Raw genomic sequence first — 22,805 nt, forward strand, 5'->3', positions numbered from 1 at the left:
AATAACTTGCTCGCAAAATAAAACAAAATAAAAACAAACCAACAAACTAGGGCTGTCAACATTAACACCCTCATCACGATTAATGAGATTACAAATTTTAACGCAATCAACCCATCTAGAGCGCAGAATGGACAAACTTTGGACAAACTGCCCGAAATGCGTTGACAGAGACATTTCAGGGATTTTGAGTCATTCTGCACTCCAAATGGTTTAATTGCGTTAAAATTTTCATTCTTGTTTCTGTGACGAGAAAGAGGAATGAAGGCGACCAGGTTTTTTAAATATTCTGAGATAAGGATCAGCTCTTGGGAGTTAAAGTTTGTTCCTCGCCTTTGCCTTATTTTTCTACATTAAGTTTATGTGAAATGTTTTATTGGCAGTTGTTGATGGTTCCATGTTTTTCAAAGTCATCCAATGTCAGTCAGCGAATGTACCAATTTTCAGGTAATTATCTGCCAGAGTCACTGAGTTTAATATATGCAGTATTTTCACTTCTTTATGGTTTTAACAGTTTCTATACTCTGACCTATGCTGTTTGTTTCTTGTTCACTCTCTCATTTGATTTTGTTTCCTTCTCATCATTTGATCTCATTTTTGTCAGGTGTGTGAAGGGAAGGGATCAGCTGTGAGAGAGCAGAAAGCAGAGGGAGTGTTTTCAGGCTTTACCACATTCCAGGACGAGGAGCAGCAGAGTTAAAACTCATAAAACAACCGTTTTTTTATCCTCTGCAGTGTCGTTGTTCCAGCACAGTGACAAATAGGATAAGAGACACAAGTCATAAACTGTAGGTCAGCAGACATGAAAAATATGCTTTAAAAACAACAGTAGTTACACAAACTATCACATGAGGAGAGTCACTCTGGAGACATCAACATAACAACAACAAAAAGCAAACAGTCATCATGGGTTTTCAGTAAGCAGAACCTGTGCTCACACTCTGGACGACCATCAGTAAGCAAACATTTAAATATTTTTCTGTCAGTTTGTTCACAGCAGTCACAGCCTGTAACAACGATCCTGCATTAAGGGACCATGGGAAAGATAAGAGAAAAGAGTTTCCAGTTTACGAAAATCCTAAAATACTTCCAAGTTCAATGTACCCAGGATATCTGTCTGTTATCTGGATTCACGTCCCCTTTTTCCACGAGGATATGTGCTCACATGAAGCTGGTTATCAAATCACTAAGTTAAACCAGGGTTTCCACTGCATGTTCACATGAGAGTGGTGGCATTGGCACCATCTAACCAATCACAAACATTGGTATACATACTGTATACTAGCAGCAGAAGAGCTGAGTTTTGCAAAAGAAGAAAGATATTTTTAGTTTTCATCCTTACAGCTGCAGCCTTAGTGGTGTCAGTGGTCTAACAGTCTAAGACCAAGTAAAGATTAAAATAAAATGGGGCTCATTTATTGGGTCAAGTCTATGCTTCAGCATAGCAGTGATAAGCAGGAGCAGCTTGGAGTCCAGTCTTCTTCACTTCTTCACCAAAACTGCTACAATATAGCACATTTAAAATCTGAGATAACCCAAAGTGTTTTACATTTGAGGCATATGACAAAGAACATTAAAAAATATCATGTTTCACTTAAACACAGATTCGAGTCTCAAACTTCTAAATTTAACCAATGATTCACAATTAAATAAAACTATGTTTTTCATAAAGCAAACACATTTACTGCCACAAAAACTTTCTTCATTTTTGAATTGAAGCAATGAAAGAATTTTCTAACTTCATCTTTATGTTCACGAAGGAAGAGAAACATGAAACATGTCAGAATATGTTTTTTCTTTCTATGGTCAAGCTGATCACAACTTCTGTAATAATCTTTAACAGGTTCTTGGCTAAATTGTGTGCTTAGGGTAGCATCTCTGCTCTTGAAATTTGATTTATCTGCCCATGAAAATTACGAACTATCAGGGTACTAGGTCTTTGACTCAGTATTTGAGTCTTATTTTGTATTCAGTATTCAGCTTTATGAAGATGTTTTAAGTTCAAGTTTATACAGTTTGGTCTTGAGTCCAAATCTTTTATGTCTGAGTTTTTTGTATTTCTACTTATGTTGTCTTGTCTTTGTCTCATCCTTGTGTCTCTTGTGAGATTCTGTCATGTCCTCTATGTATGTTTCCCAAGTCATGTCTATGTTTATTCCCTCTGTCTCATGTTTGTTTTCGTATTTGTGTCTCTCTCCATGTTTCTGGCTCCCTCGCCCTCCCACGTTCCTCCCCTTTGCGTTTCATCCTCAATCTTCACTTCATCCTTTGTGTTTCCACTTTCCTCGTCACCCTTTAGTGTATACATTGTCTCCGTCTTCCTCAGCCTTTTGTCAGACCACCAGTTAATCCTCTTTCGTGTTCCTGTGTTTTCAAGGTATTTCCAAGTGTTCCAGGTTTTCATGTGTTAATTTTCCCACTTTAGGCTTTATGATTAGTTTCTTGTCTAGTTGGTTTTCTTGTTTGGTTTATGCTTGTAATCAGTCACAATAAAAGGCTCGCTTTTTGTTAAGTTTAGTTCTGCCTCTGTTTGTCTCCAACAAAACATTGATTCTTTAAAAAGGAAACTTTGTCTAAATTTTACAACTCAATACCAGTAAGGCTAACGATGAGATAATCAGTTTCCGAAGAGGACTAAGGACAGACCCAGAAGCAAGATAATGCATAAGGATATTTAATTTCACACAAGAGATTCACAGACTTAAGCACTAACACACTACAACTTTTTCAAGGAATGTTCTAACAATAGTTGGGAAAAACGTGGGGTAGTGGACAGGATGGTGATATATTTTTTAAATATATTCTCAGTCTTTTCCATCCAAAACAGGGTTCCAAGGGAAAATGTGAAAATGTCTCCTTCAACTCCACAAGACTGGTTGGTAAACTTCCACACATCTTTAAATATCTTCAAGAAAATCAAGAGCCAATCCACTTTTCCATGATCAGGAAGAAATCCGCATCGTTCCTTCAGAATCCTGGTTTCAACTAACAGGCAGACTCTTCTCTCCCGTGTCCAGGCATATACCTTTCCAGGATTTTATATCATATCTTATTATATATGCTATTCAGACACATTATTATTATTGTTATTGTTAATAATAATAATAATAATAATAATAATAATAATAATAATAATAATAATAATAATTCCCACTGCAGAAGAACTTTCCAAATATGAGATAAATATCTCCTCTCATCCTCATTTTTAAAAATTCTCATTTTACTCTCTGAGGAGTAGTGATGAGTGACAGATGGTTTCTTCCACTGAAAACACTACGTCCAGATGAACAGAATCAACCTTTTGAGTAATTTGCCTGCTTGCCTGTATTGGCCCTGTCATAAACCCACTTTTACAACTAACAGCTATTCCAGATTTTATGTGAAATTTTCAACTTGTGTGAAATCTCATGTGTCTTTTCAAGTGTATCATCTGAATGAATCTTTTCCCACAGGTGCTACAACAATGTGGCTTCTCACCTGTGTGAATTCTCATATGAATTTTCAAGTTTATCATCTGACTGAATCCTTTTCCACAGGTACTACAAGAATGTAGTTTCTCACCTGTGTGACTTCTCTGATGTCTTTCCATTGTTGGTTTATGACCAAATCTTTTTCCACAGGTGATGCAAGAATAAGGCTTCTCACCTGTATGAATTGTCATGTGTTTTTTGAATGTCGATTGGTCTCTAAATCTTTTCCCACAGGTGCTACAACAATGTGGCTTATCATCTGTGTGAATTCGCATATGTCTGTTGAATGCTGACAAAGCACAAAACTCTTTTCCACAGATGGTACAAGAATATGGCTTCTCACCTGTGTGAATTCTCATGTGAGTTTTAAGGTTAATTAGCTGACTGAAACTTTTTCCGCAGGTATTACAAGAATATGGTTTCTCACCTGTGTGGATTCTAATGTGATTTTTCAAATGTATCATCTGACTACATCTTTTTCCACAAGTGTTACAACAATATGGCTTCTCATCTGTGTGGATTCTTATGTGAGTCTCCAATCCTGATTTCCTACTGAAACCTTTCCTGCAGGTGGTACAAGAATAAGGTTTCTCACCTGTGTGTGATCTCAGATGTCTCGTTAGGTTGGATTTATCATGAAAGGATTTTCCACAAATCTCACATTTTGCAGACTTTTTACTTATTTCAGATTTACACTGAGTCTCTGACAATGGAGAATTTTCCACTCTGTTACTGTTATTCGTGTCATATGTCTTCTTATTCAGCTCCGCATATCGAGTTGATTCTGAGTTGATGTGCTTACTTTTTTCCTGATCTTGACTCTCTGGTTCAGGAGAGCTGTGAGAAAGGAGCTGATCACTGTGTGGCTCTGAATCACTGTGGTCACCTCCATCATAACCAAGAGTTACAAGAAAGGTTTCAGTCTCCTGCTTCAATACGAGCTGCTCTCCCTCCTTGCTGGTGTAGAGTTCCTCGTGTTCTTCTTTAATCTGCAGACTCCCTGGATCCTCCTGGTTCATAATGTGGCTATTCTCCCTGTTATCCATCTGCTGGTCTGTGAAATCCTCTTCATCCTTACAGACATGTTGATATGGAAAATCTGAAGCGGTAAATAAACAAAACAAATGTCAGAAAATTTAAAAAATGTGATGATGTTGAGGCAATGATCTAAATGAATCAAGGGTGAGAAAGCCAAACTCCAAATCACACAGAGATTTTAACTGACAAAGAAAAATAGGAACCAACGGAAAGTAACAAATATTGAATGAACGTAGAAATGAGGGAACTAAACACAACTTCACTAATATTAAACTAGGATTAAAATATAACAATAACTAAAATGCATATATAACTAACTAAACTAACAACACAGACTCAGGATGAAGCCAATATATTTTTCCAGACCCGGATGCTGTTGAAATCGAATTTCTATGCTTACAGCAAAAACATGTAATTCTAGAACTTAAATGGATGACAGAACAAAATGAAACTTCTGGTGTTGGGTTTGTGTCTCTGCACGGGCACAGATTTAGTGTCAACAGCAAGTGGAAATGTTAAACTCGTAAAAATCAAGCGCGTGATAATTAAAAGAACAAGAAAAAGTAATGAGATAAAAGCAATGAGGCTCTCAGTCAAACATTTGACTCTTCTAAGTCTACACATATAGATATAATTTACTTAGTTCTCTTATTTTTCTGATAACAGATGACTGCTGAGTTTTTGTGTGTGTGTGTGTGTGGGGGGGGGGGGGGGGGGGGTGCACGTGTCACCTGGTCCCTTCAGTAATTATGGAGGACCACAAGAGCCACACTCATCAAAATAAAGAATTCTGTGCATAAATTGTACAGTAAATTATGCATTTGTAAATTAATTTACAAATTCCTTTTTTAAATTATTTTATTTATTCAAACATTACATAAGTAATTTATTATTTAATACGTTTATTTAAAATAAAAATGTAAAATAAAAACACTAATCAATATTTCAAAATGAATAATTAATTCATTAATAAATACTTCAAATCAAAAATTGTTACTGGTATCGCCACATAACCTGGCTTGAGTCATACAAGCTTTGGTTAGATAGTTTAGTTTTCTACCGAAGCTGGGTCTGTTTGTAGATGTAAAGCCAACGGTACTTAAACGTTTTAGAGTAAACCAAGCAGACAGTTCAATCTTTAAGCTAAGTGTATTCACAGGGACCAAACATCTGTCCCATGAGCTGTGGTGAGGAAACAGACCCAACCATGCTGTGCTTGGTTTATAGTTAAAAGAACTCTCATCCTGCATAAACCACTAATAATAAGTCCTCCTCCATGTTTTGTCATGCTTATATCATACAACCTGAGTCTGTCACCTTTGTAATAAAGCCCAACATTTCTGCAGGGTCACATGTCCTGTTTCCCCTTTTTTTGTTTTTAAAATACATAAAGAGTAATTCTATTAAAAACTGTGTTTTCATCCTGCAAGTTAACAGATATTTGATAAACCTCTGCTGTTTTTGTTGTTAACTGTCATGGTTGACTTCATTCTGCAGGTGTCTAGAGTCAGAAAAGACTGACAAGGTGAGAGGTGAAGGCTCTCCACCCCTGATGAAACACCAGGACAAATTCAGCTATGTGTGAGGAAGAGGAGGAAAAAAACGAGACAGCAGCAGGTGAGAGATGGAGAGGAGAACAGGGGAAGAAAATACATCTGTTCTCTGTAATTTGGGGACTGGTAAAAACATTTGAGACAGTTTCTAGATATTTGCTTCCTCCACTATCACTGAAGCTGAATAAAAACAAGAAGAACAGGGAACATTCCCTCAGTGACATTTGGAAAATTAGAAACTAGTCTTTAAAGCTTCACAAAACATTTGTGACCTTTGACATTATGGTGCTATCTGTACTCAGCAAATATTTTTATGAGGGAAACAAATCATTTCTAAAGGCTGTATAATCAGAGTGACTCCGTTTTTCTGCAGCTCCAAGGAAGTGAACTCTTCAGTTTCATCATTTCCACTGCACCAGTAGAAATGTTGTTGATGTTAAATGTTTAAGAAACACATGCACTATTGCTACTGATTGCAGCTGATTTTTAGGTTCTTCCTGTTTCTCTAAAAATAAATGTAAATTTGAGCAGTGAGTAGGATCCTAAATTATTCAAATTCATTTTTTATTAAGACCGATACAGGTTTGCATACCTGTTCTGTGTAAGTTTATTTCAGGTTTCCACATATCATCACTGAGTTTGAGTTGTTCATCCTCACTTTCGGCCTCCTCCTTCAGTTTAAGCTGCTCTCCCTCTCCCTGATTGGTGGAGATTTCTTCCTGTTCCTCTTTTATCCGTGGGGCCTCTGGGTCCTCCTGGTCCAGACTGGAGTTTTCCTGCTGGATCCAGACCTGCTGGTCATCCAGACCTTCCTCCTCCTTACACTTCATGCTGCTATTAGAGGTCTGAGGAACAAAAGCACACATGAAAAAGGTTACTAATGTGATGACATGAAAATACACCTCTAAACAAATATAATCCAGTACATATTGAGTTCTTGAATCACTACCCGATTAGCTATTCTTATTGTTGTTTCCTGTGATGCAGTGATCTTTTGTATGTTATCACACCAAGTGGGTAATTTCCATGGGCAGATGGCTCAAAGAGCTAAGATTAGTTAGATTATTAGTAACTTTGGCTCTATCCTGCAACTCATCACTCAGTCCTCACCCTGCATGTTTAGAGCCAACCCCAAATATTTCTTGTAATGTCAATCCTGATGTTTTGATTAAACAGTGCTGAACTCTTGTTGTTGTCAACTGCTCGTGTGTGTTCCTAGTTCATTCAGTCATTTATGTTCAGTTCATTCAACCTAATAATAAATCTATGAGTCCAGCATTTTGGTCCTCTGTCTCCATTCTCCACACACCTGACCTACCAGAACGAAACACTGGGTCAATGACCCAGGTACTGTGACAGTGGGTCAAGGGCGTAGATTTGGCATGGACGGAAGGGACATGTCCCCACCAATATCCAGCGATTATTGAATTGTCCCCACCAATAATTTGGTCTCTTCTAGTAAAGAAAAATAAACCCGATAGAAAGAAAAAAACGATCTGTCAACCTCTCATTCACTTAGCGGTGCAGAAACAGTTAAATTACGTTCTCTACTGGAGTCCTACCTCATGTGACAAATATGGCCAATGTGATTGGTTGTGCCTTTCAGGGAGCTCTTTTTAGTTTCACTTAGTCATTTGTTTAATAGTAATTTAACATTATATAATTCACATATAAAACTATGAATTGTAATTTTAAATGGTTTAAAAGTATGTAGAATAGCATATGTAGGCAAGTATATTTCTCCTTTTTTTTATCAAGAAGCAAAGACAAAAAAGGAAAAAAAAAAGAAACAGGGCAGGGCTCGGTGGTTGAATCATCCCCACCAATGCTAAAACCAAATCTACGCCCTTGCAATGGGTTTGCAGTGTTTCGGGGTTTTTGTCAGATTTGGGACTGTATTAGTGCGTTAATACAGATATAAAAATATATAATACTGACTTAAATACCTACAGCTTACAAAAAAAGAGTAATGCATGCATTTATGAAGGTGGCAAAGCAACTTCATTAACATACAAATACATGGGGATCTGCTTCACTAACATGTCAGGTTCATACAGTGGCACATTAGTAATAATGCAGCTCTCCTCTAGATAAATCCTAGTATCCACTTGAGTCTCAGTCAACACACAATCCCTACAGCATCCACAATGTGGCAAAAAAGGGTAACCTCATTTATTCTTGATGTGAGATTCAGTGCTATGATAATAAAGTGAAGAAACAAAATATGGTAAATGCATGCATGCAACAAAGACAGAAACCAAATCCTCTGTTCATCAATCCAACGGCATGTAGTACAAGGCAGGAGTAAGTACACAGAAGGTTTGGCAGGGTTGCTTCATATGCCCTAAGCCTAACCTGTTCAGGTGTGCTGCCTCCTAATGTAGCTCAGTTTCAACCACCAATGAACTGTCAACAAGGAATGTAAGGCCAGCCCTGTAGCCACCGCATTAGCATTTTCCAAAAAGAGAGTTTGTTTCTTTCTCTGTGTGTACCCCTGCAACAGATTGTCAATTCGTGAAGGCTGCACCCTGCCTCTCTCCCTGTGACACCTAAGATGAGCTCCTGTTTTGTGAATATTTTTATTCACATACAAATGGTGCCACATCACTCCAGTGCGTTCTGGAAGCACTACGCAAATGCCAAAGAAGAAATGCCTTTTCTTAAATCCAAAAGAAATTATTTTCTAAAAAATGACTGTAGTATAAGTGTATAAGTTTAGATGCTGTTGAACAACATTCTGTATTTTATTTTTGCCAAGTGGGATTTCTGACCGTTTTTCTATTATCTGAGTTTTCCACATTAAAAGCTTGGAGCAGCGGACTCTCATTTAGCCAAGGGTTGGCAAAAAGAGTAAATAAAAAGAAAGGGGAATCGGGTGCTGCCATCTAATAGACTGAGATTTCGTTTGGATCTTTTTAGTCTAAGTTAATGCTGAAGTCACAGTTACCATAATTTTGGCCAGTATGACCATTTTAATTATTTAACATTTTATATTTAAAACAAAAATAAGCGAGGGTGGTGGGATCATCATCTGGTTATCTGGTCCAGACTTGAAGCCCCTCTCTGAAAGCAAAATTCCTGCCGGCCTGCTGGGCGAAGAGAGCCACAGGCGGCAGCGGGCTCTTGTGTAGCCACCGACCGGCAGACAGAGAGCCGAAGCGGACATCCAACTGGGGGCACCCTGCAAACTGCTTTCCCTTACTGCCTCCTCTATCGTAATCTCTAACGCCATCCTCTGCTAACGTAAATTTCCCCTGTGTCTCCTTGGATGCTTAATGCCAAAAGTTTACTGTTAAAGAGAGAGAGGGTGGTGGCGACTTTATTTGGTATATCTATTTAAAAAAAAATAGCTCATAGCTGCTGCTTCATTATTGTCTGTTAGCCTGCAGACTGAGCTCCGATCAGGGTCCTTACACGTCTTACTCCTGTGTAAGCGTCACATACCTGTTATCTGTGACTTTATCCCGAGTCTTCGGCTGATAGCTGGCAGTCCGCGTTAAAGGCTGATCTCCTCTTCATACTGTACGATCGTGTTTTTAGCCTCTGAGCAGATTTTTTCAGCAGTTAATCGCTCGGACACTGAATTAAAGGCAGTGCTGCTCGGACAACTGAAATATTTCTCTCATACCACCAAAACAGGCTCTTCAAGCTAACCGTCTACCGCACATAAAACACCATCCATCAGAGTCCTTGAACTGCACAAAGCTTTTGACCCACCTCATCAGCTGCATCCTTTCAGGCCGTGAAGGCCGCACTCAGCGTTTTTATATCTCTTACGTCGCGCTGGTCCTGTTGCCTAGCAGCGATGGCAGAAAATTGACACCCATTACTGAAAAAAACAAAGACCATGCTGGTGCTTTGAACCTGCTGTTTGTTCTGTTTTTAACACTCTGTGCTGAAGCTGAAGGAATGTGATGCAGCTTCAAACTAAATTACTTTGATGGGACACAGTGTGCTGTGACAAAGAGTTGTATCATCCTAAAAATATGTGGACAAGCTCAGCTGAGGTGCTTTAACCTCCTCTACACCCCTGTTAGCATGATGACGGCGCCCTCGTGTGTTGTGCATCATCAGACTTCAGTTAACTTAGCAGAAAAAGATATAAAAAACTTCACTGAGCCTTCAGCAGCTTATACATCATCAATAAAGAGAGGTTTAAATATCTGTGTGTGACACAGTGAGTCAGTTTGCTCACAGGAGCCACAACATGTAACACTGCTTTTTCTCTCTTTGCCTGAAGCTCTTATGTTATTTAGCGCTGGAGTTACATTTCTCATGTGCATGGTGTAAGTGCTTAATCGACAACAGTGCCTGCAGAGGATGTGGGTGTGATCCACAGTTGCTCTCCAGGATGAAGGAAAGGTTGGACATCTTTGATTGAAGGTGTGTGTTCTTAGCATAGTTTCACAAACTAGTTTCATTTTTTCCCCTCTAGCTTTAAATACTAAAAACTCACAATAAAAAATATTAGGTGACTTATTTGTAAGTAATTTCCCCATGCACCTTTGCACTAGAACTATAATTTCCCCTACCTGCCAAATCCTCATGGTGGCTACATCCATCTTTTATATTGTTATGTCGCTAAAACTGACCGCATAAATATATAATTAAGTCTGTGATCATTTGCTCACTGACATTCACACCAGTGGCCTGATTTAGGTTATTTTGTATCATCCTGTTCCTCCTTGCACAAAGGAGCAGATATCAGTACTGCTGATGGAATAAGGACCTTCTATGCCATACTCAGCTCTCCTACAGTGCCTGTCTCCCAGAACCTCCTCCATGCTCTTGAGAATGTGTTTGGCAAACACAGCAAAGCTTCTGGTAATTGCACATATTGATGTGCCATCCAGGAGGACTCAGGCTACCTGTGGAAACTCTTAATGGTCCAAGTATCCGCTCGTGCTACCAGTAGTGACACTGGCAAATGCAAAACTCTAGAAAAGATGAGGAGGGGGAAAATGTCAGTGGCTCCTTTTGTAAAACTATTCCTGTTTCAGGGGTTGTGTCATTGTTGCCCTTCTAGATGTTGTTAATTTCATTAACACCAAAGCAGCTGAAACTAATTAGCAACCCCTTCTACTACTTAACTAACCAGATAAATATCCCAGAGGTTTAACTGATTTGATGCTATACTCTGATTAAAAAGTGTTCTTTTAATATCTGAGCAGTGTATTTTTATGCTGTATGAACTGTCAATCTGCAGCTACTCTACACAAATATCTTCAATGAAGCAGCAACGCTCTGCAGCCAGAGCAGCTCAGGAACGGTAATACACACAGAAGCATGTTTCCTCAAATAATCAAAAACTCAGTTTCAAAATACATATAAAATAATGACAGGCGCAACCAAAGCTTCATATTTTAGAAATGACACTTCAGAAAAAAATTGTCACGTTTTACAGAAATTTTTATTTAAATTTTAAGAATAAAGAACCCACAACAATAAGGAACAGAACTAAATAAATCAGGATAAATAAATCAACAGAAGAGGTCCATATGGAAGCTTATTTTTTATGAAAAGTATTACAACATAAGGTGACCTCAAATCCATAAAGGCACATTGTTTTTGGTCTTGTAACTGTCAAGCTTTTAATTTTCTTTAAAGAGATTAAAGACTCTTTATTAGACAATAAAATAATAAAATCTTGGCTATAAAAAAAGCCAAGTACCCACAGAAAAATATTTTTTCTGTAACAACGCTGTCAAGTGAAAAAACTGAAGAATCTGGATCTACAATTAATATTTATCACCTCACCAGCACTAACACAATATATAAATTTATAATATACATATGTACACAAACTGACCAAGCATAAAACTATGACCATCTGCCTAATATTGTGTTGGCTACCCTTTTGCTGCAAAAACAGCCCTGACTGTTCAAGGGATGGACTCCAGACCCCTGAAGGTGTACTGTGGTATGGACTTGTTTGTCCGACACATCCCACAGATGCTCGACTGGACTTATATCTGGGGAATTCGGAGTGCAAGTCAACACCTCAAAATTCTTGTTGTGCTCCCTGCAAGCATTTTTGCTTTTGGTGGGGCACATTACCCCACACAGAGAGGCCACAGGCTTCTTAAGGTTTCTTCACAAAAGGTAAAGAGGTCCAGTTACTTTCTTTCCAAACTCCTTAAACTAACATGCCTGGATGATTGAGAAACTACACACATCAGAGAATACCATTTCCATGAATGGGTGTTCATGGTCTACAACAATACTAGGTAGTTGATACGATCTTCACATACCCATTGTCCACATGGCCAGGGATAAGCATGGACACTCCGACTGGTATGCAGTAATTCAATGTTATTTGTATAACACAAAAACCCCAACAATCAGTCAACTCCCTATAAGTAAGCACTCTGTGACAGTGGGAAGAAAAAAAACCTCCCTTTTAACAGGAAGACATCTGCTGCAGAACCAGGTTCAGGGAGGAGGAACAATTGACTACGACCAGTTGGGGTGAGGGTAAGACAACTATGCAGCGCCCAAACTGCAATGCACTGTACTGGGAGTGCAGAATTATTAGGCAAATAGCTGTATAGGCTCGAAAGCCTACTATCAATTAAGCATATTAGGTGATGTGCATCTCTGTAATGAGAAGGGGTGTGGTCTAATGACAGCAACACCCTATATCAGGTGTGCATAATTATTAGGCAACTTCCTTTCCTTTGGCAAAATGGGTCAAAAGAAGGACTTGACAGGCTCAGAAAAGTCAAAAATAGTGAGATATCTTGCAGAGGGATGCAGCAGTCTCAAAATTGCAAAGCTTCTGAAGCGTGATCATCGAACAATCAAGCGTTTCATTCAAAATAGTCAACAGGGTCGCAAGAAGTGTGTGGAAAAACCAAGGCGCAAAATAACTGCCCATGAACTGAGAAAAGTCAAGCGTGCAGCTGCCAAGATGCCACCAGTTTGGCCATATTTCAGAGCTGCAACATCACTGGAGTGCCCAAAAGCACAAGGTGTGCAATACTCAGAGACATGGCCAAGGTAAGAAAGGCTGAAAGACGACCACCACTGAACAAGACACACAAGCTGAAACGTCAAGACTGGGCCAAGAAATATCTCAAGACTGGTTTTTCTAAGGTTTTATGGACTGATGAAATGAGAGTGAGTCTTGATGGGCCAGATGGATGGGCCCGTGGCTGGATTGGTAAAGGGCAGAGAGCTCCAGTCCGACTCAGACGCCAGCAAGGTGGAGGTGGAGTACTGGTTTGGGCTGGTATCATCAAAGATGAGCTTGTGGGGCCTTTTCGGGTTGAGGATGGAGTCAAGCTCAACTCCCAGTCCTACTGCCAGTTTCTGGAAGACACCTTCTTCAAGCAGTGGTACAGGAAGAAGTCTGCATCCTTCAAGAAAAACATGATTTTCATGCAGGACAATGCTCCATCACACGCGTCCAAGTACTCCACAGCGTGGCTGGCAAGAAAGGGTATAAAAGAAGAAAAACTAATGACATGGCCTCCTTGTTCACCTGATCTGAACCCCATTGAGAACCTGTGGTCCATCATCAAATGTGAGATTTACAAGGAGGGAAAACAGTACACCTCTCTGAACAGTGTCTGGGAGGCTGTGGTTGCTGCTGCACGCAATGTTGATGGTGAACAGATCAAAACACTGACAGAATCCATGGATGGCAGGCTTTTGAGTGTCCTTGCAAAGAAAGGTGGCTATATTGGTTGCTGATTTGTTTTTGTTTTGTTTTTGAATGTCAGAAATGTATATTTGTGAATGTGGAGATGTTATATTGGTGTCACTGGTAAAAATAAATAATTGAAATGGGTATATATTTGTTTTTAGTTAAGTTGCCTAATAATTATGCACAGTAATAGTCACCTGCACACACAGATATCCCCCTAAAATAGCTAAAACTAAAAACAAACTAAAAACTACTTCCAAAAACATTCAGCTTTGATATTAATGAGTTTTTTGGGTTCATTGAGAACATGGTTGTTGTTCAATAATAAAATTATTCCTCAAAAATACAACTTGCCTAATAATTCTGCCCTCCCTGTATATTCTAACTTTCTTTCTATTAAAACCAGCATTAACTCTGTTTTGGGGGTTGTTTGTTGGACCGGACCACATGGGCCAGCCTTTGATCCCACTTGGATCAGTGAGCCGTGGCTGTCTATGAGACCATCACTGGTTCACCACTTTTCATTCTTTGGCCCACGTTGGATACATGCTGACCACTGCAGACCGGGAACATCCCATAAGAGCTGCATTTTTGAAGATACTCTGACCCAGTTGTCTGACCCAAAGTCAACCTCACTCACTCAACCATTTTTCCTGTTTAGCTCATCAACTCTGAGAGAAGAATGTTTACTTGCTTCCTAATATATCCTACCCCCCAACAAGAGCCAAGATGTAGAGATGTTGTTCACTGGTCATAATACTATGCCTGATAGGTGTACATATATATCTGCTCAGACAAATGTAAAAATCTGGGTTTCCCCTACATCATAAGTATAAGGCAAACAAACAATACAAAAAGTGTTTTTACTGTCCAGGAGATAAAATGTAGCTCATTGACCTGAATGTAAGTTCATCTCTTCCTTCTGGTTTTGGGGTTATTTGGTTTCTCACTAGTGTGAGTTTTACCATTAACACACTGCTATGTCTAACGGCTCTGATAGACTCTAAGGATGAAACTTTTAAGCTGTGTGAGTTTCTATGTTTGTCTGACTGCATCTTTTCTCACAGGTGTCAAAAGAACATGGCTTGTCCCCTGTGTGGGTTTTGATATGTTTTCTTAATGTTGACTGATCTCTAAATTCTTTTCCACAGGTGCTACATGAATATGGCTTTTCACCTGTGTGGATTCTGATGTGAGTTTTCAAGTGTTTTCTCTGAGTAAATCCTTTCCCACAGGTCCCACAAAAATAGGGCTTCTCGCCTGTGTGAATTCTCATGTGAGTTTTCAAGTTTATCATGTGACGGAAACTTTTCCCACAAGCAATGCAAGAATAAGGTTTCTCACCAGTGTGAATTCTAACATGAACTCTGAATGCTGATGAGTCACTGAAACATTTCCCACAGGTTTCACAAGAATAGGGCTTCTCACCTGTGTGGATTCTCATGTGAGTTTTCAAGTGTATCGTCTGACTGAAACCTTTGCCACAGGTGCTACAAGAATAGGGTCTCTCACCTGTGTGAATCCTTTCATGATGATCTAAAGTTGATTTCTTTGTGAATCTTCTCCCACAAGAGCTGCAAGAATATGGCTTTTCACCTGTGTGAATTGCCATATGGCTTTTCACATGTATGAGCTGACTGAATCTTTTCCCACAAGTGCTGCAAGAGTAAGGTTTCTCACCTGTGTGAACTCTTAGATGCTTAGTCAGCCTGTATTTATACTGAAAAGTTTTTCCACAGGTGTCACATTTTAATGACTTTTCACTTATGTCAGTTTTGCACTGACTCTCCGTCACTGGACAGTTATCTGTTTTGTTACTGTGATGTCTTCTCTTCTTCGGCTCTGCATATCTAGTTGATCCTGTCTGCACATGCTCACTTTCTTTCTGATCTTGGCTCTCTGGTTCAGGAGAGTTGTAAGAAAGGAGATGGTCACAGTTTGGTTCTGATTCACTGTGGTCACTTTCCTTATAAATAGGAGTCACTATAAAGATATCAGCCTCCTGCTTCAGAACAAGCTGCTCTCCCTCCTGACTGGTGCAGAGTTCCTCCGGTTCCTCTTTAATTTGTGGAGGATCTGGGTCGACCTGGTTCAGACTGGAGTTTCTATCTTGGTTATCAACCTGCTGGTTATTCATAGCTTCCTCCTCCATACACATATATTGTTGCGGGAGATCTGATGTGACACATGGACAAAAATGATATGAAAAAAAAAAAACACAACTGGGTATTTCAGGTTGTAAATCTAGTATTCAAAATTATCACACGTTCATACTAGAATATTATAGAACAGCACTGAAGGACACTTTATTTTAATTCTCATATAATGTCTCACCTATTTAGAAGTAATGTATTCATCTCACATATGGGCTGTTTCAAGCACTTCTATATGTTGTATTTAGGTATCTGCACTAGTAGACTGTTTTCTGTCCAGGCAGTCTTCTTTCATGTAGTAGAAGAAAGATAGCACTTAGGTTCCTCAGATGGGACACAGGGCACTTCAAAGGGGGAATGCTTTGACAAGGGGGGATATTTAATAGATTTTCAGGTCAGAGTGACCACGCTAAAAATAATAAACAGAAAACTGGACAGTTTTCAATCTTTTGAAGCTTAATGTCTGCCATGGGTGAAGTCATGAGTTGAAATTAATAAGTGGGCGATTAAAAGACCACCCTCTAGAAATTGAGAGCCCAAAAGCTTGGGGCAGCTTGTCCATCTTTGATTATGCTTGAATCTGAGTACTTCCTGCAGAACGTCATGGGAGAGAGTTTTACTTTCTGCCTTTGGTTTTTGAGTTTCTTTTTTTTCACCAAACCGTCCTGCATTTGAAGTTGCATTAAAAATTGCCAAGTATGGTTCAGAGGCCAAGGACCTGGGAAGTGAAATCCTCACCAGAACGAAAGAAGTCAGTTTCCACTTTGGCTTATGAGAATGTAGGTTTAATGTTCAATGTTAAAGGTTTAGGGGAAAAAATACATAAATGGTATTTTGAAGTTTCACATACCTATTCTGTGTAATTTTATTTCAGGCTTCCACATAATATCTAGCTCTCCCCCAGTCCAGATGATGATGCCTTCAGTCTCCTGCTTCACTACAAGCTGTTCTTCCTCCTGACTGATCCAGAGTTCATCCTGTTCCTCTTTAATCTGTGGAGGCTCCGAGTCCTCCTGGTCCATACTGGAGGTACTCTCCTGGTTACACATCTGCTGGTCATCCAGACCCTCCTCTTCCTCACACTTCATGTTGCTGTGGGAGGTCTTAATGAAAGGGACACTAGAAAGAGGTTATTGATGTGATGACAAGAAAACAAACATTTTAAAAAATATCTTCCAGTATGCCTCTACACAATGAGCATGTCTCTCATATATGTGAATAAGTGCACAAATGTTTCAAGAGCACCTGTGCGAGTCACTCTTGAGTTCTAGCACCCTTAATAGCAGAGTACAAAACATTAGGGGAGGTTCTAAGAAACTTATGTTTTAAAACACTTTTTGGTTGTCACTTTTGTGAGATAACAAACATCAGTAACTACATGACAGAAAATCCTTTCCATGAGAAAAAGAAATCTATATTTAATGATTACTAGCTGCAGATTTTAATGTAGGTGAAGTGAAAAGAGGAGACAAGGAGGTCTTGGGTTGGTATGGTGTTCCTGTTAAGTAGTGCAGGAAAGATGATGGTGGGTTTCATGAAAAGGATGGAAACAACTGTAGTGAACACATGGATCAACAAGGAGGAGGAATTTAGGGTGACAGATAAGAGTGGAGAAGGGAGCACACAGGTGGATTACAGCTTATGCAGAATGTGCGGTCTGAAAGCAAAGACACCCGAAGGTGGTGTTATTCGAGAATGCAGCTAGGCAGCATCGGATGGCAGTCTATGGTATGGCTTCAAATATCAAGAAGAGGAAACAAGTGAAGGAAGAAGCAAGGATTAAATGGTAGAAGCTGAAGAAGGAAAAATGTTCCACAGAGTTCTGGAAGGAGTTGAGACAGGCTCTGGGTGGTAGGGACTAGAGGTGGGTTTTGATTATTGATTTTCCGATTAAAATCGATTCTAGCTTGAATAATGTGATATCGAATCCTGAATCGATTTTTAAATATAAATTTAGTTTGCCCAAAATGCTAGAGTCTCAGGTTAAACCTCACAAAATTTCGAGAACCACCAAACGGCTAAAGCAGTAAATGAGAGCGTGGACTCGCCAACGCATCGGAAACAGTTTCTCACCCGACGGCATGGACACGCCGTCGGGGCTGAAAGCCGAGAGCTCACAGATTCTGATGTGTCAGCGGGGCTGCACTTTGTGCTTAAATCTTGTTTTGTGCTAGATTCTGAAGCTTCAGGTTTTGTCTCTCTCCAAACAAAGTTGATTGAACCAGCCACAAAAGAAGATCCAAACTACGCTTTACATGTCGCTTCACATAAGCATCATCGTTAATTCCCTCTTCCTGTTTTGCTTCCACCACGATAAAAAAATATATATATATCACACTTCCTGCAGCGCTCTCTCGCTCACTCTCTCAGTGTACTTCAACAACAGTTTCCCATCTAAACAGCTCTGTTTTCTGCATTATTTGCTTGCTTATTACCCACCAGTCTACCGTTATGTACAGCGCTGTCGGGCACTGTTTTTTTGTTGTTGTTTTTGTTAATCTAACTGACTTCCAACAAGAAAGCCTCATTTCTGCTGTTCAATACTGAAGAAATTTAAACTTTTTAGAATTATGCAAAATTGCAAAACGCTTAGCTGTGTCTCTAATAAAACCTCTGTAACTTTACTCTGCTTCACTTCATCAGCATCAGGCAATGTTTATATGTTGATTCATGGGTTTCTTCAGTTTTTGTTCTACTACATTTTTAAGGTTATCTGCTATAAAAAGCCAGGCCAGGAAAATCGCCTTCATGTTTTTCCGTGTTTAATGCTCAGTTACTTTGACACAAAGGCATCTGCTGTGATGCTTACACCTCTGATAAAGTCTCACAAATGTCAGCTTTCTTTTTATAGATATAAAAATATGGATATGTACTGATAAATGATCAGAATTATAATATTTCTGACTGTCTGAGGCAAAATTTCCCCGATTCAAGTCGAATTGAATCGATTCAGGACCTTGTGAATCGGAATAGAATCAATTCTAGAAATCAGTGACGATACCCAGCCCTAGTAGGAACGTGTTGCCAGATGAATGGGAAGGTACAGTTGTAGTCGTGAGGGAAACTCACAACCAGGTGATTGATGTATCCTTTGGAGAGAGGAAAGAGAACAAAGAGACTTGTTGATGGACAGAGGAACTACAGGAAAGTATTCAAAGGAAGAGGTTAGCAAAGAAAAAGGAGGATAGTCAGTCAACAGGAACACATCGGTGGCTAGGCAGAGATCAAGCTGGAAAAGATGTGCAGCAGGTTAGCATGTTTAAGGATAAATATGGATATGTACTAATGAGTGAAGGGAGTGTATGGAGAAAATGGAAGCAGTACTTCGAATGAAGCTGCAAAGCAGTAAGAAAAAGGTAGACCACAGAGAAGATTCATGCATGTAGAGAAAGAGGATATGCAGAAGGCTGGCAAAATTATAGACATTCTCTACTTAAGTCCAATTCCACCTGAATTCGACCAGATGTTTCATGGTGTCAAACTCCAGTCCTCAAGCGCCGGTGTCCTGAAACTTTTCCATGTGTCCCTGCTGCAACACACCTGAATAACATAAGTAGGTCATTAGCAACACTCTATAGAAATTGACTGCATGCTGAGGTGGCAGTTCAGCAATTTGATTCATGTAACAGCAGCTCATGACTGAATGAACATGGTGCACGTAGTTTTAGAAGTACATCTTTCCAAACACTTTACGTCACTTCAGTTTACTTGAGTAGGTTTAGGGGTTGCTACCGCAGCATGCAGTCAAGTGTTTTGCTAATGACCTACTAAGTTTATTCAGGTGTGTTGCAGGAGGGACACATGGAAAAGTTTCAGGACACAGGCCCACAAGGACTGGAGTACGACACAACTGCTCTACACTGACAGTATACAGTTTGTGCTGTCTTTATACTGGACGGCCACTGTACACCAGTCAAACACACTGATCTTTACTTTAAATCCATCACAGTACAGCAAACTAACCTGTTTATCTATTTTAATGCAGCCTTTAAATAACAGTCTACCTCATGTTTGTTTTGCAGCATGTTTTACAATATATATTAAAAAAACAAAAAAAAAACAAAAAAAAAAAAACAGTGTCACATGTACAAACCCAATATCTGATAAAAAGCACAAGGACTTAAATGTAAGCTTTAAATGAGCAGTCCTTCCCTTTAAATCTAAGCTCTCTTTATCCTCTCCTGTCCTATCTCTCTTATCTTTCTCCATCTCTGAGTGAAGTTAGCTCTTTCTTTTCATTCCCAGTGCAATACAGCAGCTGGACCTTTAGCTTGCAACACACTGTGAGACAAACTCCACACAAACAGTTTGTGTGTTAGCTGATGTTTGTTGAGCCAATAGAAATGCTGCATTTGAAATCACCTGCCACTAAAAAACATTGCTCCCTTTATGCTCACTACTCTTCTGCAGGGCTAGTTAGAGGCTGAAGTATCACACTTGCAACTTATGGACACCTGCAGTTGTTCTGGTGTTGTGCCAAAAATAAGAAAAGAAGAAGAAAACGCAACCCACTTTAAACCCTGACTATCAGACACCATTGTGCCTCTTTAATGCCTTTTTATCAACATACCCTGGTGATTAATACACGAACAGGATTGCCCCTCATGTGTTACTGTTCACGCTTAAATCAGTTTGATGTTTGAAGGCGTGCAGTGACATGAAATAATAGCTTCCCTCATATCCCTTAAACCAAAAGTAACAAGCCTGTTTTGAAAATGTAAGAAGTAAAAGTAAAAAGTACTCAAGTAAGGCACAGAAGGCCAAAAATTCTATTTAAGTACAGTAACAAAGTATTTGTACTTTGTTACTTCCTATATAAACATATTACCAACAAAGTGTTCTTATATTCTTAGACTGAGATTTTATCATTTTAGCTGGCTTTGGGACAATCTGCTTTTTTCTGGACTTTTTATTGCATTTTAGTGTTTGGCTTTTGAGCGACTTCTTCAGCTCTGTTTCTATACTACCGTAATAATTAAGAGACCTCACAAGGGTACCACATAATGATGTGAAGCCAAAGAGCTTCAGCACCATGGAGCAGCAGCACATCCAAAGCTCAGTGCAGTGCAGTCACTACTGTAATCCTTCATACTGTCCATATTTAATGTAGGGTTTGAATCAGGCCATGAATTTCCTCATAATAAGTATTTTTACCAATTGGTGAACTACAGATCTAATTAGGATGTATAAATAGCCTATCTCACATAACTCACCGAACTTCCCAACATATAATGATGGAAAACTTAAAACAGATACCAGTGATGTGCAAAAGTCTTCAGCCAATCTTTATATTTTGCATCCAAGGAGCCAGTTTCTGGTAATGTTTTACAGAGGTCTTGAGTAATACTTCTCCAGCCTTTCAGAAGGTCTTTAGAAATTGGCTGCTCTTTCACTTTTTTCAGTCCAGCCCTTGTACCTGACAATTATCAGAGGATTTTTTTTCCCAATCAAGCATAAAACAGGCATCTAACTCAAACTCAGTCGAGAGCTTTGGACTGTCATTCAAGAAGAAAGCTAATTTTAACAGATTTCAGGCTGTGTTGAGGAACACAGGTGGTCATACCAAGTGTTGCCTTTCAAGCTCATAGAATTGTACAAACTCTGTTTTAGCCTTACATACTGGATTTCCATGCATGTTTGCATGTGTTTTAATAACCGTTTTCCAATTTTCTTCTCATAATATGAAGAGATGAGGGGTGGCTCGAGACTTTTGCATGGTACCTTAACAAGTCACAAGCACTCTCACTTCAGTGTGTCTGACATTAAATAGATATATTTAGTCTGCCATTTACCTTCACTCTTAACTGCAAAGCGTCACTAGTCAAGTTTACACTTATCAATGCTCTTCATAATTTTCAGGTCTACTGTTGGTCGGAGGTTTGAAATAATATGACATAGAAACAGAATTTTATACTTAATTGTTGTCTCTAAAGGGAATAGGTCTGTTCATATTACAGTTTGAAAGACAGGCTACATCTATCTATGCAAAAGTGAGGAGAAAAAGCAAGAGAGAGCTGGGGGCTTTATCTCTTCAGCGCGGCAGTAAAACAAGATGTAAAATAATCGCAGCGTTGAACAAGATTTTTTGTTTGTTTGTTTGTTGAAAATTTTAATAGTTAATATATTTAAAGATTTAAAGAGATGGAAAAGTAATGTAAATAACTCTTGGCTGAAGTATTAAAATCACAACAGTAAACTGAAAAAAGGGGAATAACATGCGCATATCACAAACAAGTATATTTAAGAATAAGAAATTTGTATGGACCGAATTTCTGACTTTACGGTGTATACGTAAAGGCACCACACAAACGATTTGTGGAGGTGCGTTTAGCCGTAAACAGCAATGTAGACGCGCACTAGGTTTTATTTTTATGTTATTTTTTTTGTGCTTCTCCAAAGTGTATATGGTAGCTGGGAAGACCTGCACAACAGCCACATGGCGATGTTGAGAGAGACCTACGGTACTGTGCAGAAAGCAGAAGCTTTCTTTGTCTCTGTTTGACTTTAATACACGAAGCCTTCCAGTAAAATCACTTCCTCGTGTGTAACGCTAAAAGAAGTTTACCGTTTAAAAGGGAACTTGTGTTATTTCTATACAAACAGGTCATAGTTGCTCATTGATTTACTCTTTCTGTCTACAATCTGGGCTCCGATCAGTGTCCTACATGAGTCGTATTTCTGCGTTAGTTCATTGTGATCGTCACAGTTTTACATACCAATTTATGTGTAACTTTATCTCGAGTTTCCGGCTGATATCCAGCAGTCTGCGGTGATGATTGATCTCCTCCTCATACCGGACGATTGTTTTGCAACCTGAGAGAACGTCTTCGATAACAGCAGTTAATCTCGCCTCGATAAACTCTCACTTGAACACAGAGGTAAGTAGTAAGCGTGCGTCATTTCCGTTCTTATTGTTTTCTTGTTAATTTCCGGCAGATTAAACGCA

General features: G+C 39.1%; 2 protein-coding genes across 7 annotated transcripts; both read right to left on the reverse strand.

Annotated features, from left to right (window-relative positions):
• Positions 1 to 3,070: 3,070 nt before the first annotated feature.
• On the reverse strand, positions 3,071 to 10,042 carry LOC146647481 (uncharacterized). 3 transcript variants are annotated; one of them, XM_085389600.1, is made up of 3 exons: positions 9,503 to 10,042; positions 6,717 to 6,903; positions 3,071 to 4,566 (listed from the first exon to the last, which is right to left on the reverse strand). In XM_085389600.1, the coding sequence occupies exons 2-3, from the start codon at positions 6,886 to 6,888 to the stop codon at positions 3,386 to 3,388; spliced, it is 1,353 nt and encodes a 450-aa protein (XP_085245726.1). In that variant the 5' UTR covers positions 6,889 to 6,903; positions 9,503 to 10,042; the 3' UTR covers positions 3,071 to 3,385. The 3 variants fall into 3 exon arrangements, with proteins under 3 accessions (XP_085245726.1, XP_085245725.1, XP_085245724.1); XM_085389599.1 differs by having other exon boundaries at positions 6,651 to 6,903; positions 9,776 to 10,041; XM_085389598.1 differs by having other exon boundaries at positions 6,651 to 6,903; positions 9,503 to 10,040.
• Positions 10,043 to 13,475: 3,433 nt separating this feature from the next.
• On the reverse strand, positions 13,476 to 22,754 carry LOC146647482 (uncharacterized). Of its 4 annotated transcripts, none has more exons than XM_085389595.1 (4): positions 22,576 to 22,754; positions 19,309 to 19,399; positions 16,710 to 16,962; positions 13,476 to 15,881 (listed from the first exon to the last, which is right to left on the reverse strand). In XM_085389595.1, exons 3-4 carry the CDS (start codon positions 16,945 to 16,947, stop codon positions 14,725 to 14,727), a joined length of 1,395 nt encoding a protein of 464 aa, XP_085245721.1. In that variant the 5' UTR covers positions 16,948 to 16,962; positions 19,309 to 19,399; positions 22,576 to 22,754; the 3' UTR covers positions 13,476 to 14,724. The 4 variants fall into 4 exon arrangements, with proteins under 4 accessions (XP_085245721.1, XP_085245719.1, XP_085245722.1 ...); XM_085389593.1 differs by having other exon boundaries at positions 16,710 to 16,978; XM_085389596.1 differs by lacking the exon at positions 19,309 to 19,399.
• Positions 22,755 to 22,805: the final 51 nt, after the last annotated feature.

The sequence above is a fragment of the Rhamphochromis longiceps genome, linkage group LG18 (assembly GCF_057381845.1).
Source record: "Rhamphochromis longiceps isolate RC_006_pf linkage group LG18, R_longiceps_female_GT1.1, whole genome shotgun sequence".
Lineage (NCBI taxonomy): Eukaryota > Metazoa > Chordata > Actinopteri > Cichliformes > Cichlidae > Rhamphochromis > Rhamphochromis longiceps.